Genomic DNA, 15,819 nt, shown 5'->3' with positions numbered 1-15,819 from the left:
GCACCTCCCCGTGCACCGCTCCTGCAAACTGCCCAAGTGGTTTTTCACCGTCACCTGTCCCCAAGAGCAGCAAGTACAGCTGACACCGTTACACAGAATGGCTCTCGGGAGCTCGGCTGAGCTCGGCCGCGTGCTGGTCTCCTGCTGCAGACCCTGCTCCTGCCTCTCCCCCGGCCTCGCCGCCAGGCAGCCGTGCTGGCCGCAGCTGGCCGCTCGTGGCGCGCGCCAAGTCGTCCGACACGCCGTACATCAACCCTCATCAAAGGCCGCGGGGCAGAGGCGTGGGGCTCCGTCCAACTTTCTTGCATTAAAAAGATTTTTAAAAGGACTCGATAAAACCAGCGTTTCCTGCTTTTTGATGTAAGTAAAAGAACATTTTTTTGTTCTAAGAGCGAAAATGTCAGGAAGCAGGGACAGGCTCTGGTTGAAAGCTCAGTTCTCTGCTGTTATTTTAAAATAACTTGAAGCATCAAAAAACTCAAATGGCTTAGAACAGTTTAAATACATAAATCAGTTGACTTTAAACTCAAGCAAAAAAGACAAACAACTGCTTCACGTGAAGAGGGCACAGGTGAACTGTCACGGACACCTCAAAAAGCATTTTACCTGGGCATGCGCGGCCCAGCTGACCAGGCAGGAGAGACGCCACCAGACCCAGCTTGGGCCACTTGTGGCCTGGCTTCAAGAGGGCACCACGTATGACCAGCAAGACCACAACGGGGAACTCCACCATCTGGTGCTGTGCCCCCCACTCTGGCCAGCGGTCCGGGCAGATGGCCGGGGGCGGGGCAGGGCCCCGTCCCTCTCCTGGGGCCCCCGTCCCACGACACCACCAAGACCAAGACGGCAGCCGCAGGAAGTGCGCCCTGGGCGTCACCCCCCCACCCAGGGCCTGGCCGGGGGGGGGCGGGGGGCAGAGCGAGCCACGGCTCCCCTCCCCCCAGGGGTCCCTGCAGGGGGGCGGGGGGAAATGACAGGCACAGCCCCCTGGGGACGCAGCCCCACATCCGGGCACTGGCGCACTCTGCTGGGCTGGGGCCTGAGGTGGCCGCAGGCCTCGCCTTTGCCTCTCTGTGTCCCCGTCATCTTGGGCCTCCCCGCACCGAGTCTGCCGGGGCGCCGGCTGCACACCTCCTCCTCCTGCCCCCGCCTACCTTCTGTCAGTTCGTGCCCATCACGGGGAGCGACGCGGGCTAGGAGCTGTTCTAGGACAGAGCTGGGTCACATCACAGCAGACCCGTCCACCACCAGGCGCCCCACCAGCGTGGTGGGTGAAGTCACGTCCGGCACGGTGCCCACAGGCGCCCGGAGTCTGGCCGCTGGCTGTCCTCCCGAGGGAGCCCCTGCCGGCTCAGAGGGGACCCCAGCGGGCAGCGAATGCCCAGCGCGCCGCACGGGAGGCTGGCTGCGCCAGGAGCTCGCGCGCTCGGTGTGAGGGGCGACAGAGCGGGCGCGGGGAAAGCAGCCCCCAGTCGAGCCCCAGGGCTCCCAAGCCGACTCGCACGCCGTGAACGGGAGGCCCCGGCCGTCTGGGCCCTAAGGGGCGGAGGGGCGCAGAGCCCCTGTCCGAGGTGGTCCGGCGTGGCCCAGGGTGCCCGCCCAAGCGCCCGGCACCAGCCGGCTTACTTCTAGGGGTCACATGCAATGTCATAGCAACAAGAAGACACACGAGGCGGGGGGACCCTGAACCAATCGCAGGAGTCCTGCAAGAGGTCAGGGGAGAGGGAGACGGAGCAGGACCCCACAGCCAAAGGCCTCTTAAGGTTAAGGTTTCGGGAAGAGCACATTTTTGAAATTGGAAACAGAAGCTTCCAAACCAGTTTTGTGCCAGGAAATTTAGACGTTCGCTGGGCTGGACGTCGTGCCGTGCCCACGTTGCCCTGGAACGCCGCTCTCTCTGAGCCTTCGCGAGTTCCCTCCCCAAGTCCAGACCCCTGGGCCCCATCTGTGCAGCTGCTGCACCGTCCTGACCATCCTGGGGCCCTGCCGGGGGAGGGGCACACACCGTGCGGAGCCGGCCAGGGCTGTCAGTGGGAGCCCTGGGGCAGGGGCCCCTTGCCGGCCTGGGCCCCGCACGGCGGCACGCCCCCAGGACCCTGCCCTAGGACTTTGCGGGAATCTGGCGGTCCTTGACGAGGAACACTGTTGAGAGTCGGTGCTCGCCTGGTGACCCATACGAGAGAGTGAGCACCTCCAGATCCCGGGGTCCTGAGCCACCTTTTCAAGAGAACAGTCTGGCGAGCCCTGGCTCACCTCCTTCCAGACACATCGAGCAGCTCTGTCGGCCGGCAACAGCCTGCACCCTGGGCGCGGGGGAGCATCAGACGCCCCTGGGAAGCCAGGGAGGCGGCCCACGCGGGCCCGGGCTGCGGCCTGCACACCGCGGCCTGCGGGCCTCTGGTCCTCCTACCTCGTTTCCCAGCAAAGCAGAAACACATGCTTCAGAGGCGTCGCAAATGGCTGTGAGGTCGTGGCCCCCCTCCAGGGCCAGAACGATCCGGCCGCCAGCCAAACCCATCAGCTGCTTCGTCAGGTACCCGAAACCTGCAACGGGAAACGGGAGATGAAGTGGAGGGCAGGGCGGGCGCGAGCCGACGCTGGCGGCAGATCAAAGCGCCCGGGAGCGCATTACATCACGCGACAGGCCCGGGGCCGGCGCACCGCGGCTCCTAATGGAAGCCAGGCTCGGGCGCAACACGTTCGTTGGAGGATTTCGGTGTGGGGTTCTGTTTGATCTGTGTGCGAGCAGGAATTACGGTTTCAGTGCTTTGATTTTATAATGCCGCAAACCATCTCGTCTGGGAAACGGGGAGGGGCCGCAGGAGGAGCCCTGGGCGCTCTCCTGGCGGACAGAGGCCTGGAGGCAGGGCGCCTGGGGCAGGCCTTGGCCAGCCAGTGTGCTGGGCACACATGCACGTGCACATGCTCTGGCACACACGTCAGCACTGCGTGCCCCTCCAGGACGCGGACACTGGCGTCCGGAGCGCCCGGCTTTCATCAGCAGACACGGTGCCCCTGCTGCCCTCACGCCACCCTCCTGCGGGCAGAGGCGCCTGACAGGCAACGATAATCACCACCCTCCGTGCCAACAGCCTGATGGTTATTAAAGAGCCGGTAAGAACCGCGCCACACTGGTCAGCGGCCCCATCGCCAGCTGGCCGCCAGTAGAGCGGGCCCCACGCCGCGGGTGCTCCCTGGTGGTCGTGGGCACCGTGAGGCCGTCAGCCCCTAGACCTTCACTTGTCTCTGATGGGAACGGGCGCGGTGAGGACCACGTGAAGCAGCTCAGCCGGGGCCGGGCGCTGAGGGGCCCTGGGCATGGCACGCACACCGGCCTCTGCCCGGCCACCTCCTCAGCCACTCAGCCGCACGGGCGGGCCCTGCGGGCACGAGAGGCCCAGCACAGGAGCGTGGCCGCCTCGTGGCCGCCGCCAGTCCCAACCCCCCCCCCCCCGCCTCAGGTGGCCCACCCGCTTCCTGTGGGAGGGAGAGACGGGCAGGCTCCGCAGGCTGCCGGCACCCACAGGGTTAGCACGGGGGCTGCCGGGGGCCCAGCAGAGCCCTGGCGACTCACCAGCTGTGACACCGGCAGTGCCAGGTGGTGGTGGCCGGGGTTGGGGGGACACCCAGGAGGTCTCCACATGAGTCGCCGTGGCGGCAGGAGCAGGGCTGTCCTCTAACACCAGCCCCACGACGGGCCACAGCCCGGAACCTCCTGCCCCCGCCCCCCGCTGCCAGAGAACAGCACCTGCTCTCGGCTGCGGCCCACACAAACTTCCCAGGGTCTGTTTCTCCCCTCAAGGGGCCTGATATTGGGAACAAAAGGACAGCTGGTCTGGAGGCCCGGCCCGACAGGCAGAAACGTGCAGGCCAGGGCTCTCACGCCAGCTCGGCCCCCAGGGCGGGGCCGAGGTCCAGGGTCCACACTGGCCTGCTGCCCCCGTTTTCTGGGATTGCCAGCACTGTCACGTCTTTGGTGGGATGTAAAAAGAGTGTCCTTCTGTTGTCACCGAGGCTGAGCCCTGAGACAGGGCACGGCCGGTGGCACAGACAGCAGGGCCCGCGTGGGCCCCCACACACCCGACTTACACTTGGCAGAGAGACGGTAGCCACCCAGAGGCGTGGGGTGGCCCTCCACGGCGTCGAAGCCTGATGATACCAGCACCACGTCGGGGGCAAACTCGCTCGCGATCGGCATGACCACCATTCTGCAAAGGGCAGGAGGAGACAACAGCGAGTCAGCCGAGAACACAGCTGCTGAGCAAGGGTGCGCAGCCTCTGACTGCGCCTGCCGCGGTTCCCCACCCCCCGCCCCGAGGCTACTGGGCTGGGGCGTCAGGGGGCCAGGGCCTGAGAGCTGACAGGAGGCCTCGCAGTACCTGAAAAGGCCCAACCGGCCAGTGCCCACAGGAAGGCTCAGTGCCACGCGGCCCAGGTGGCGGTCCCTGCGGACCGTGGAGGGGCCTGAGGCCGGCAGCCCACGGCACCAGCAGTGCCCATGGGGAAGGGTGGCAGCTCCCAGGGCTGCGAAGGGCCCTGCCCGGAGGTACGAGCGGCTCTGCTCAGCCTCTGCCCCCTTTACGCTGGCTCCAGCTCAGGCACGGGGGGCACAGGGCCGGGGAGGGGGCCCTGACCCCGAGGGAGTCCTCTTGCATGGCCCTGACTTGCCCTGGCTGAGCGCAGCACGCTGACTCCCTGGGGAAGTACTGCTGCGCCGGCCCCAGGGTCTGTGCTCTGGGTGCCTTGTCAGGCCCTGAGAGACAGCACCTGGAACCTGGGCAGGGCCAGGGCAGCTGGGAACTCAAGTGTCTTGTTTCAGGCCACATAGTGGTGCCGGCGGTCACCACCCAACGCTACCCGGCTGCACGAGCAGCCGCATGCCCGCGTGCGCGGACATGGCTGCGAACCTGAGAAACTTCACTGAAAATGCCCTGGGGGCCTGGCCCAAGGCCCCCTCTGCCAAGCCCCGCTCCAGGCGGTCCTTACAATGGCATGAGGCGTCCGCGTGGCCTCTGCCCCAGGCCTGAGCACGCTTCGCTGTGGCCCCAGGGACACTGGGCCCACAGTGCACCACGGCATTGGTGAGCGCGGGCTCCCGAGCAGACGCGGGCCGTGCGGGCAGCCCAACGTGGTGCCAGGGACCGAGAGCTGTCAGCTCGGGCAGCGGGTTCAGGCAGCCCCCGCGCACAGGAGCCTCCCCCAGGGCCCAGGCTGCAGTGCCCCCGGCCCAGCTCCCTTAGCGGCGTGAGGGCAGCGTGGCTGCACCTTTGCCTGTGGCCTTCACCCCTCGTCGCTCCAAGGAGAGGGGCTTCCAACGAAGTTCCTGTCATGTCAGCTTCGCTTCTGGGCCGACCAGCGGCTCCAGCCCCACGGCTGGGTCGGTCCCACTGGGAAGCATGGGCGTGGGAGCGGGCGCCATCTCATCCCGAGGTCCTGCTGTGGAGCTGCTCCAGTGGGACCCCCCATTCAAACAACAGCCCTGCAGGACGGGCGCTGCATAGGTCACCGGCCCTATCCCCACTGCTGCCCGGGGTCGGTACGAGGAAGGCGCCTGAACACGAACCCGCGCAACTGAGCCTAGCTTATGTCTTTGCTTCTAAAATTGCCGCAGAACGTCCTCGGGTAAAATTCTACACAGGAGAGACATGGAAGCCCTTAAACAGACATGTTAAAAGGGTGGCCAAGAACGCAGTGTCACGGACACGTGAGCACATGCAATGGTTAGAAAAAAGCAAAATGCGCCTCATGGACATAATAGAAGTTGGAAGCCGCCCCTTGCCGACGCCCCTCTCCTTTCGCTGTGCTGAGGGGCCATCCTGCGGGACATGCAGGCCCACTGCCGCCCAAGCCACTGTCTTGAAGCACAGACACCCCGAGGCTCGTCCCTGCGGCTGCCGGCGGGCCATGCGGGGTTACGGGGAGTGCGTCCTCGGCTCCACAGGCGCGGACCCTCGCCGCCTCGGCCAACTTCAAAGCCTTGCCCCACTGGTTTGAATTAAGCCCCCTCTTCTCCTGCCCCAGGAGAAAGCGCCGCTGCTCCTGGATTTCATTAGGGGCAATTTTCTTATCTCTTCCTCATCTCAGGCTTGATCTCCTGAAATGCAACGTGACAGGCGGGGTCGGAGCACCTCAGAGCCCCCTCTGAGGCACGTGCTGGCCGCGGCCCGGGGGGAGAAGCCCGGCGGACGGGGAAACGGAGCCTGACCCTTCCTCCCCCTCCGATCGATGCCCAGGGAACCGTAAATTGTAAACTTCAAAGTGCTATTTTACATTAAAATCAATAAAAAAAAAAAACCCATAGAACAATTTTCCTTTTCAAAGAAGCGATTTAAGCTTTAAAAAGCTCATTTGATAAGGCATCATCATGCCCACACTTGGCAGGAGATTAGAACAGAACATCAACAGCAGCTCCGAGGGGAAGATTCCTCTCAAAGGGGTGGGGGCACAACTTTCAGGGCCGCTTGGGTGCCCCCCCCCCACCTGCTCCAACGAGGGGCCAGAGGAGGCGCCAGCCGGGCACGCCCCCCAGGCTCAGAGGCCCCCGGGGCTGACACACGCCGCGGGGCCCGTCCAGTCCCACCTGGTGGGACAACGGCTCGAAAAAATGAACTGCCCGTTCTCACACCCTCCAACCTGTTTAAAAGAAGCCCCGCCGCCTCAGCCCTCCGCAGATTTTGCCCTCACTGTGCCCCTCGGTCCCCTGGGTGGCACCAACATTCGCTTGGGCACTGTCCTGCCTCTCATTGTGGCATCAGGACACTTATTTACAAAGGAGCCCCCAGGAGGCCGCTTCTCCGGTGAGGGGCCACAGGGGGCCGAGTGGCTGCCCCCACACAGGCAGGACCGGCCTGTGCGGCAGCCACGTGGGTTCAGATTTCACGAAGCTGATATTCAACCGTGTACGGGAGCAAATTTCCAGATGTTCTACCTGTTCTACTTCCTCCCGTCACACTAGGCAGGGCAATGATCAAAATTCCGTTTTATCTGACGGAGTCCAAAGAAACATTGAATTTAAACCATGAAAACCTGAGGAAAAGTGACTCCGGGTAACACCAGCCAGGTGGGCCTCCCCAGAGGTGACCGACTGGTATCTTCACAGACCCGTTTCCTTGTCGGCGCAGCTGCCTGAAGGGCCCTGGCATTGTAGACCCCAGACGCAGCGGCCGTCAGGGACTAGGGTCCATCCTGAGGTGCGCGAGCAGGGGCTGGGAGGGGTCCCGTGACTGCTGCAGGTCTCATGGGAGCACAAGGCAGGATCCCCAGAAACACATCTGCAGGTGGGTTGTTATGGAAGCGCAGCCTCCAGAGCGATGCACCGGAAGCAGTTGAGTGGAAGGGGCCCCCCGTTATCAGGAAAGGGGGGATTTACTCCCGTCTCCTGCCCCCTCGTGGACATCTGCTGGGAAATGAGTCAGGAGACTGGCCTTTCAACTCGAACGCCCGTCATTAACCCAACCCACCCGACACCTTGCAGCGAGCCACTGGGGCCCGAGGCGCACCCCTGGGCCTGAGTGCGTGCACGGCCAGGAACCCGCGGGCAGGCCCGACGGCCGCCGCCAAGGTCCCGCCTCAGCTTGAAGACAGAACCGAGACACGGCCCCGGGGCCCCCGAGCAAGACCGTCCAAACAACACAACAGAAAGTGCTGTCTCTGCATGTGCACCCAGGGGGCTCTGGCGGGTCCTCCTTGAGGTGGGTCTGAGGTGCTCACAAAGAGGAGGATGAAGGTCAAAGCCAACGGGGGCTGGGGACGTGGGGTGGCGAGCAGACTGGTCCACGGATGCCCTGGGGACAGGAAGCTGGATGCTTACCTGAAGGCGGCCAAGTACTCAGCGTCTCCCATGGGGGGGTCCAGGCCACCAGTGAAGGCCATGTTGACGTTGAAGCCCACGCCCGGCCCTGCGCCCACCTGTGTGAGGCAGAGACACACAGGTCACGGCCCTGTGACCGGCCGGCCTGGCGCCCTGCGGCAGGGCGGGGGGTGTGCTCCTGCGGAGCGTGTCGCTGGGCCCTGCCACCCGGCACGCTGACGGCGGCGTGGTCCCAAGGACTCGGGGATCCCCCGTCCCGCCCTCCTGCCCCACCGGCCGAGGCGGCCCGCAGCTCTGCGCTGGGTGACAAACAGGCCACAGCAAGGCCGCCCTTTCAACTTCTGCCCGGGAAAGGAGACTGGGGGGATGGAGGGGGTGTTTCATTGGGTGGGGGCGGGCGTGGCCGGGCGTGGGGCACCGTGAAGGCTCCGAGCGGCTGTCCCCGGCGAGTGGGCCCAGGCAAGCTCGGCCGGCTCGAGCCGCTGTCCCCAGGAGGGCGGGTGTCCCGCTCCCCGTGCAGGCCGTCTCCGTCGGCCTGGCCGGGCACCATCAGGCCGCCAGGCGCACGAGGGCTGGGGCCCAGGCCGACCTCGGTCCCCGCTTGCCTCCCGGGGTCCTGGCACCTGCCCTCTCATCCCCAGGGCCCTGCCTTGGCCTCGCCCTGACGCCCTGCAAGCCGCCCACCTCGTCGGGCGCTCCGCTGCCCGGGAAGAAGTTGCCGTCGTCGTAGCGGTGCAGGGAGATGTAGAGGACGCCGGGGTCGCTGTAGAAGGCCTGCTGGGTCCCGTTGCCGTGGTGCACGTCCTAGGGGTGGGAGGGCAGGCTCAGTGTGGCCAGGCCAGGGCCCAGGAGGAAGAGGCTGGGGCTGGGCGCGCGTCCCGGGCCCCAGGGCAGAGCGCAGGCTTCAGCAGTGACACGAGGCCGGTCCTTCACCCCTGCCTGGGGGAGGCCACGGTTTCCCAAACCACTCGACCGACTCCTTGCTCTCCACGTCCGTGAGGAGTGAGTTGTCTCTCTGCCCTCTGACCACAACTGTGCGTCCTCAAGCACGTGGGGGGGCCAGCTCTGCGCCCGCCCCAGATGCGGCAGGAGGCCCCTCCAGGGCCGAGTGGCAGGTGCACAGGGCACACAGCACTGGGGACCCAGGTTCCAAACTAGACTGACTGACCGCCCCCACACCGATCAACACAGGGGCAGCTGGGCTTCCGTGGGCCTGAGGCCACAGGGAGGGCCTGCCTCACGCGGCACGTGCGCCAGGCGCTCTCGCACACCCCGGGCGGGGAGCGCCGGGGGCTGCCTGGCCTCTTTCTCTTCTTTGCAAAAGCTATCGGTGCTCATTACAGGAAACACGGGGGGCCACTGTGGACTAGGAGCAGGAATAAACGAATGAGCTACCCCACCCAACAGGAACTGCGGCTGCTGTGCAGACAAGCGGCAGGTGCGCACCCCCGGACCCTGTGTGGACGTGACAGCACAGCCCCATGGGGCTCCCCGAGGCTCCCGTGCAGGCCCTGGCTTCCTCCTGGCGCAGCAGCAGCGCCTGTGTGGGGGACGCCGCCCCAGCACGGAGCACTGTGACCCCGTGGGGCTCCCTGCACGGTGCCCCGCGCGTCCCCAGCATCTTGTTACTCCCTTAGGGGCCACGGAAGGGCTCAGGGCCACAGGCACTGGACACGTGGCAGCCGGCGCCTCACTCCAGAGGCGGATGCTCCCCGAGCTGGGCTGCCTCGGCCACCTAAAGTCCACTGGACCTCCCTGGCCAGTGCTTCCTGGGCATCCTCGGTTGTATGTGTGGTTTTTCTTTCCTAAACTGAAAACTTTATATTACAAATGATACTCCCACCTGACATACTTGACTTTTTTCTTAAAAAAATTACAAAACTAATCATAAATACAGAAGAGAACGTCCCTCACTCCTTCTCTGTAAAAAGAAGGGTGACGTGAAAGCCCCGCCTTGGCCGTCCACCTGCAGTGTTAAGGACCGGGAGTCCAGGGGTGGCCCCGCAGGCAGCGGCCCCTCCCACCCCAGGGCGAGAGCAAGGAGGCGGGAGTGGTTCCTGGTGTACCGTGCACAGAGGCCAGAGGGGCGTTTCCCAGGGGCGAGGCCAAGCACCGTGTGCACAGGGCCAGGTAGAGTGTGGTTGCGCACTGGACGGAGACACGCGTCCTGGCTGCACTGCCGCCTCCTGAAACTGCCTCCCAGCGAGGCTTTGCCAAGAGTCGCCCTCAACCACGGGCGCGTTTCTAGACCTGCCAGGAGCTGGTTACCGGCAGGAGTGGCCATGAAACCGACCTGTAACATGCGGGGCATCCCTCCTCCCGCCCTGCATCTTTGAGGTGGTTTTCAGAAACTAAGGCCCCCAAATATCAATGTCGAAGGAGACGGAAGTGCCTGCCCCCACCCTCCGCAGGGGACCCCGTGGCCCTGCGGGCATTGTAGCCGCAGCCCGCCTGGGAGCGGCACTCACCCAGTCCACGATGAGCGTCTTGCTGACGTTCAGCCTCTGCTGGAGGAGCTTGGCTGCTATGGCCACAGAGTTGAAGTAGCAGAAGCCCCTGCAGGCGAGAACCAGAGGGAAAATAAGGGGTTGGGTCAGTTTTTACGCATCGTCCAGCAGAACCCTCCAAAACCTGCGAGCGGCTGAGAGGGCCCGGGGAGTGCACAGCCTCTAGACAAGCAGCGCGAGGGCCCCAGCTGGCGTTCCGTCTCCGAGTGCAGACGGTCTGACCCCGTCCCGTCGGGCAGGGACCGCCGCCCGCTCCGCCTCACTGGCCTCTCAGGGCTGCCGCGGGCGCACGCCGCAGAGGCGGCCGGTTTCCGGGGCTCGCTCCCCGTCTCTCTGTGCGCTAAGACAGGACGACGACACACTCGGTCACGCTGGTGACTGACTGATTCTAGACTCTTACTCAGGAGAGCAGACAACAGCTAAGAAAGTAACTTAAGTCAAAATAGGACTCTGCTCCGCCTCAGCCTGTCTTTGCCGGAACTCCCACAGAGCTGAGGGGCCAGGCTGTTCCGCTTCTGCAGTCCCGGCTACAGCCCGGCAGCCCGCCCCTCCCTGGGGCACACAGCCCCAGCCCGGCACACGGCGCAGGGACGTCCCTGACAGCCCTCCTCCGCGGTCCACGGTGGGCATCTGGGTTCACTCTTCAGGACGTCCAGCCCTGAGATTCAAGCTGGGAAAGCCCCTTTAGAGCCACGGAACTTGGTCCTGCTCCCAACTGGAGTGGGCCGCGTGTGCCAGGCCGGGTGACCACTGGTGTCTGCAGAGACTGCGGCCCATGCCCGCCCCCCCGGCTTCTCACACGGGACTGCTCCCTCGGGGACCTGGGCCGGCCCTCGCTCCAGGCTGAAGCAACAGGGGTCCCGGGGGGGCCCTGGTTCCGCGCCTGCGGCCTGTGGCCTGCACGACCCCCGCTCACCTCTGCACCACCCCCCATTAGCAAGTCGACTGACCCGGGCACGAGGCCACAGGGCGCGGCCACCGCTTCCACCAGCTACTTACATGGGCGTGCTCTCCTCCGCATGGTGTCCCGGGGGGCGGACCACTGCAAAGCCGTTCTGCACACGCCAGCGCACGGGAACAGGGGTGAAAGATTGGTTTCGCGTCAGTGACAAAGCCGTTGGAGAGGGGACTGTCAGCAGACCCAGAGGGCACGCGAGGGCGTGGCTTTGTGCTGCACCCGGGGCCGGCCCGGGGCCATCTCTGGGCGCGGCTGAGACGGCCACCCCCACCTTTTAGAGTCCACTGGCGACCGCTAAGGGGAGGACGTCCCCGACTTCCGACGTCTGCTAGCCCACCGGGCAGGCTGGCGTCGCTCAGCGTGGTGACCCGGGAGGGCCGGTGCGAGCCCTTGGTGCCCCATCGTCAGGGCAGTGTCCCGAGGGAGCAGCCTGATGGGGACGGCGGATGCGGGTGAAACCAAGGGGCTCGGTCTCAGGTGGACGCCTCGCCCGGCAGACCTCACTGCGACCCGCAGCTCACGGGAGCGGGCAATGTGGACAACAAACAGCCCGTCCCCACCGGGAGGCACCGTCTCAGAGGCTGGAGGGGCTGCCTGTGCGCCCCCGCCCCCACCCCGCCTCCGCTAAGAGTGCCGACAGCCGCTGTGTAAAGGGGACACGACGCATCACCGTGGGGAACTGCGCGGCCAAGGCCCGGCCCCGGGCGCACGCGGCCGCACCGGCACGCCTGCCGGCTGGCACACAGCCCACACACGGGCGGCACACGGGTGCTCAGCGTGCAGGCTGCAGGCCCCGGGGACCCTCGCCGTCCGTCTTGCTGTGCGGGCGCACGGGCAGGCCCGACGCAGGAACGAGGCTGCAGCCTGGAGAGCACCAACACGCAGCGCGACGCTGCCCACGGGTCGGCTCCCCAGGGTGTCCTCGATGACTTACTGGTTCCATCCACTCTCAGCCCTAAGCGCCCGCCCACCTGCGTCGGTGTGAGAGGCAGGAAGCAGGGCTCCTCCCGCGGGCACACCCACCCTCCTCGGGACGCTGCCCGGAAGCTGGCGTTCACGCTCGGGGACTTGGACAGTCTCCTGAAGGGGCCTGTCGCCTCGGGGAGTCCAGCACACGCCAGTGAAACCGAGACAGGCGGGCCCACGTGGGCCATGGCGAGCACCAACGCTCCTCCCCGCACTTCGGGGACGGTCCCGCGGAGGGCGTGTGACTGTGATGGACGCGTCAGGACTGGGGGGACCCACGTCGGGCACCGAGCCCACGTTTCCCAAAGGCCAGAGTCACGTGAGTCACATGGGGATCAGGGCTCCAGTCAACGTGCGGGATGAGCTGATGGGTCTTCCTGAAGAACGGGAGCTCACGGACCGTCTCAGCACCACGCGGCAGCGGACTGCCACAGCCCGACCATGGTGCGGCTCCGCGAAGAGCCACACTGAACTTGAGGACCTGCTGAAGTGCCTGTCCTTCCCCAGTGCCGGGCCCGGCGAGGCAGGCTTTCTCCTCGCACGCCCTTCAGGACAGCGCAGCCCGAAGCATGCGCGGGAGCGGCTCAGAGAGCCCTGCTGACCTACTGAGCCAGACGGAGCGTCCTTCTCAAGTTCACAAATGTTTTTGAAGTTTCTTAGCTTCCGTCTCTAACAGGGCCCGCGCTGATGGCACAGCCCGCACACTGAATTCCCTGGGGCGCTCCGACAGCTCAGGACTGTAAGTGCTGCAAGGCTCCCACCTCTGAGGACGGCGGCACAATGTGGGTTCGGTTGTGGGAAATGGTCCCTTTGATTCAGCAGGAGCGGACGGAATGGGGTCCCCTCTTTAAGCCTGGGTGGGGGCCGTCCTTCTACCAGTCACATGCCTGTCTAGAGGGGAGTCTCAGTGGCTGCCCTCCCTTCCCCGCCTCCCGCAGAGGCCCAGGCAGGCGTCCCTCCAGGAGCCCGTCCCTGCGCCCTCACTGACCTTCAGCTCCCCCGTGGCCACCTTGAAGACCAGCTCCGCCACGCAGCCCACGGCCAGGCGGGCCGCCCCCGATGAGTGCACCTCGTTCCAGATGGTGTCGCTGTCCACCTGCGGGGACGACACAGCCGTGAGCCCCCCGCCTCCGCACCCTCTCCAGGGCGCACCTCGTACGTTCTCGAAGACAAGCCAGAAACATTAAGCAGAGATCCACGAGCAAGCCGCAGAGCACGCGCCTGGGCGCCCCCCTGCACGCTGCTGCTTCACTCTGCGGCTCCCGCGCACATGAAGCCAACGTCGGCACGGCCACCGGGTCAGCACCCCCCTTTTTTTACTCCAAATGTGGTTGAACTAACAATGAACAAAACGAAAAAGAATTAGGTTTCTCCAAATTATGATCCTATTTTGTGCCTTGATGAGAAGGAGCGAGCGCTTGGTAAGTCCCCCAGCAATGGAGGCGTGGGCTGGGTGGTGAGGGAGGCGGGGCTCCAGGAACACGCAGATGGACCGTGTGCCGCACTCTGCCCGGGGGACAGCGCGTCTGGCGCTCACGCTCTGTCTCAGACGGCGTGGCCTGTGGCACACAGGCCCGGTGATGTCCCCTCGTGTGGAGGTCTGCTTACTGAGGTGCATCGGGTTCTTTAAAGCCCTGGTCAGTGTGGGAGACAAAGGAGAGACATCGGCCGCCAGTGCTGCAGAGCATCTCTCTGCGGGATCCTGGAGGAAGCAGGCGGGAGGCCGGGGTGCAGCTGGCCCTGGGCGCTAAGCCCCGACCACAGGAGCCTCGCCACACGCACCACAGGCCCTGCGGGGGCCGCGGGGGCCCTGGGAAGACCCTGAGAAGCTGCTAGCCTCCGACAGAGGGTCTGTCCGGTCTGTCGGAGGACCCCGTCCCAAATTCACCTCCTCTTTGGGGCTCCAGAGACAGGGGCCCGGACAGCTGCACACAGGGGTGCTGCCGAACCCCAGCCTGCCCCGCGTGGCAGGCGTGCTGGGGGCACCGGCTCCTGCCCGCCCGACAGGCCCTGATCGCCACGTGGGGGGGGCGGACTTCAGCAGAGCCCTGGCGCTTGTCTTCAGAGCCAGAGGGTTTCAGACGCACGGACGAGGGGCGAGCTGTCGTCTGATGAGCGCTGCACCGCGAGGGTTACTCTTTGCAACGACCGAGTCTCTGTGTTCTTTAAATAGCTTCCAAATGTCAGAGGAATGCTGTGCGCTCTGCCAACTCTCCGCAGCTTTGATGTTCAACTTCCAAAGACCGGCTTCCGTTCTAGGTAACACCGCTCCGCTGCTCACGGTGGGCCATTCAGACACAGCCACTCTGCTCCGCGGGGACGCGCGGGGAGGCTCTCGACGGAGAGCTGGTGGGGCGGCCACCAGCCGCCTGAGCCTTCAGGACGACAAGGCCACGGGTGGGCCAGCCCGGAGGCTGCATTTCTGGGGACTGAAAGCAGGTTGGGCAAAACCACCCAGATTATCTCTCTTCCCTGATCAGACATTTGGGCTTTAGGGCCAAATAACCAGCTCAGGGAGGGAGGACGAACCAACACGCCACGTGCTCTGAGGGGCTTTGTGCTCTTGCCCTGCGCACCCAGGGTCCCCTGACATCCTGCCCCGAGCCAGGGGCAGAGCCCAGCTCCAGAGGGACCCCAGGGGACCTCAGACCTCCCACTGCTTCAGGCCTGGGCCCCAGCTGCCAGCCTCATGGACCAGCCTGGGAGGGGGGGCCCAGCCCTGCTCCAGGCGAGGTGGCGGTGCGGTCAGCGAGGAAGGGCAGGACTCGCGGCGCAGCATCCCACAGCGAGTGCAGGAGCAGGCGGGGGTTGGGCGCGTGGCCCGTTAGGAGCCAGGGCACCCAGAGCTGCTAGGCAGGGACTCAAGTCCTCACTAAGTGAGAAACCTGTGAGGGTTAGGCGGTGGGCAAAAGTTTCTTTTACTTAGTCTGAAAAAAGATAAACTGAGGCAACCTCTGTTCCGTGCAGCTAAGGAAGAAACCGCAAAGCTAAGTGTCAAAGTACCAGAAAAAAGGAAGCAGCCTCTCCTCCCTGCTTCATCACCTACCGAAACACCCCTGCCACGCGCGGGCCCTGGAGTCTGCTGGGCTACCCCGAGACCCTCGGGGCTGGTCCCCAGGGCCGGGAGGTGATGCCGAGGCCCAGGAGGGCGGCGGACGCACCTGCAGCTCTGCCCCCGTCCCAGGTGGTCAGGGGCCGCGGAGAGAAGCCCGGCGGCTCACGCCCCCAGTGCCCCCAGCCGACTGCTCGACAGTTCTCCTCTGCCCGGCCTGCATGGGCACTGCCCAGGGCTGGGGTCCGCACGGGCACCTCTGTGCCTGAGCCCAAGGCGGGCACTGGCCGGCCGGCCGGCCGGCCCGGGCACGCGCGGGGGAGGGGCTCCTGGCCAGAGGCCCCAGGGAGCGCTCATTTGCAAATTTTAAGTCCTGCCTTGCCCAGCGCTGGCTGCAGGGCTGTGCGAATCCTGACTTTTTCAAGTCTGGCCAAAAATTTGCCCTGAATTAAGAGATTGCAGCCTACTTACAATTCAGAATAACACAACTCTAGAAGGGCTTGGTGGTGGATGAATAAACGCCGCT

General features: G+C 65.2%; 1 protein-coding gene across 1 annotated transcript in view; it reads right to left on the bottom strand.

Moving 5' to 3' along the window:
- Window positions 1–15,819, bottom strand: part of HDAC4 (histone deacetylase 4) — a 166,479-nt gene that overhangs the window by 8,748 nt on the left and 141,912 nt on the right. The window contains exons 17-23 of the mRNA XM_054570883.1: window positions 13,230–13,337; window positions 11,317–11,372; window positions 10,279–10,366; window positions 8,495–8,614; window positions 7,811–7,908; window positions 4,090–4,208; window positions 2,411–2,544 (exon numbers count right to left, since the gene is read on the bottom strand). Coding sequence (XP_054426858.1) covers window positions 2,411–2,544; window positions 4,090–4,208; window positions 7,811–7,908; window positions 8,495–8,614; window positions 10,279–10,366; window positions 11,317–11,372; window positions 13,230–13,337 — 723 coding nt within the window. The remainder of the gene's footprint in view (window positions 1–2,410; window positions 2,545–4,089; window positions 4,209–7,810; window positions 7,909–8,494; window positions 8,615–10,278; window positions 10,367–11,316; window positions 11,373–13,229; window positions 13,338–15,819) is intronic.

The sequence above is a fragment of the Pteronotus mesoamericanus genome, unplaced genomic scaffold (assembly GCF_021234165.1).
Source record: "Pteronotus mesoamericanus isolate MK-2021 breed Mesoamerican mustached bat unplaced genomic scaffold, CSHL_Meso_final contig_1018, whole genome shotgun sequence".
Taxonomy (NCBI): Eukaryota; Metazoa; Chordata; class Mammalia; order Chiroptera; family Mormoopidae; genus Pteronotus; species Pteronotus mesoamericanus.
Note: the sequence above shows the minus strand (reverse complement) of the source record. Positions and strands in the feature narration are given on the sequence as shown.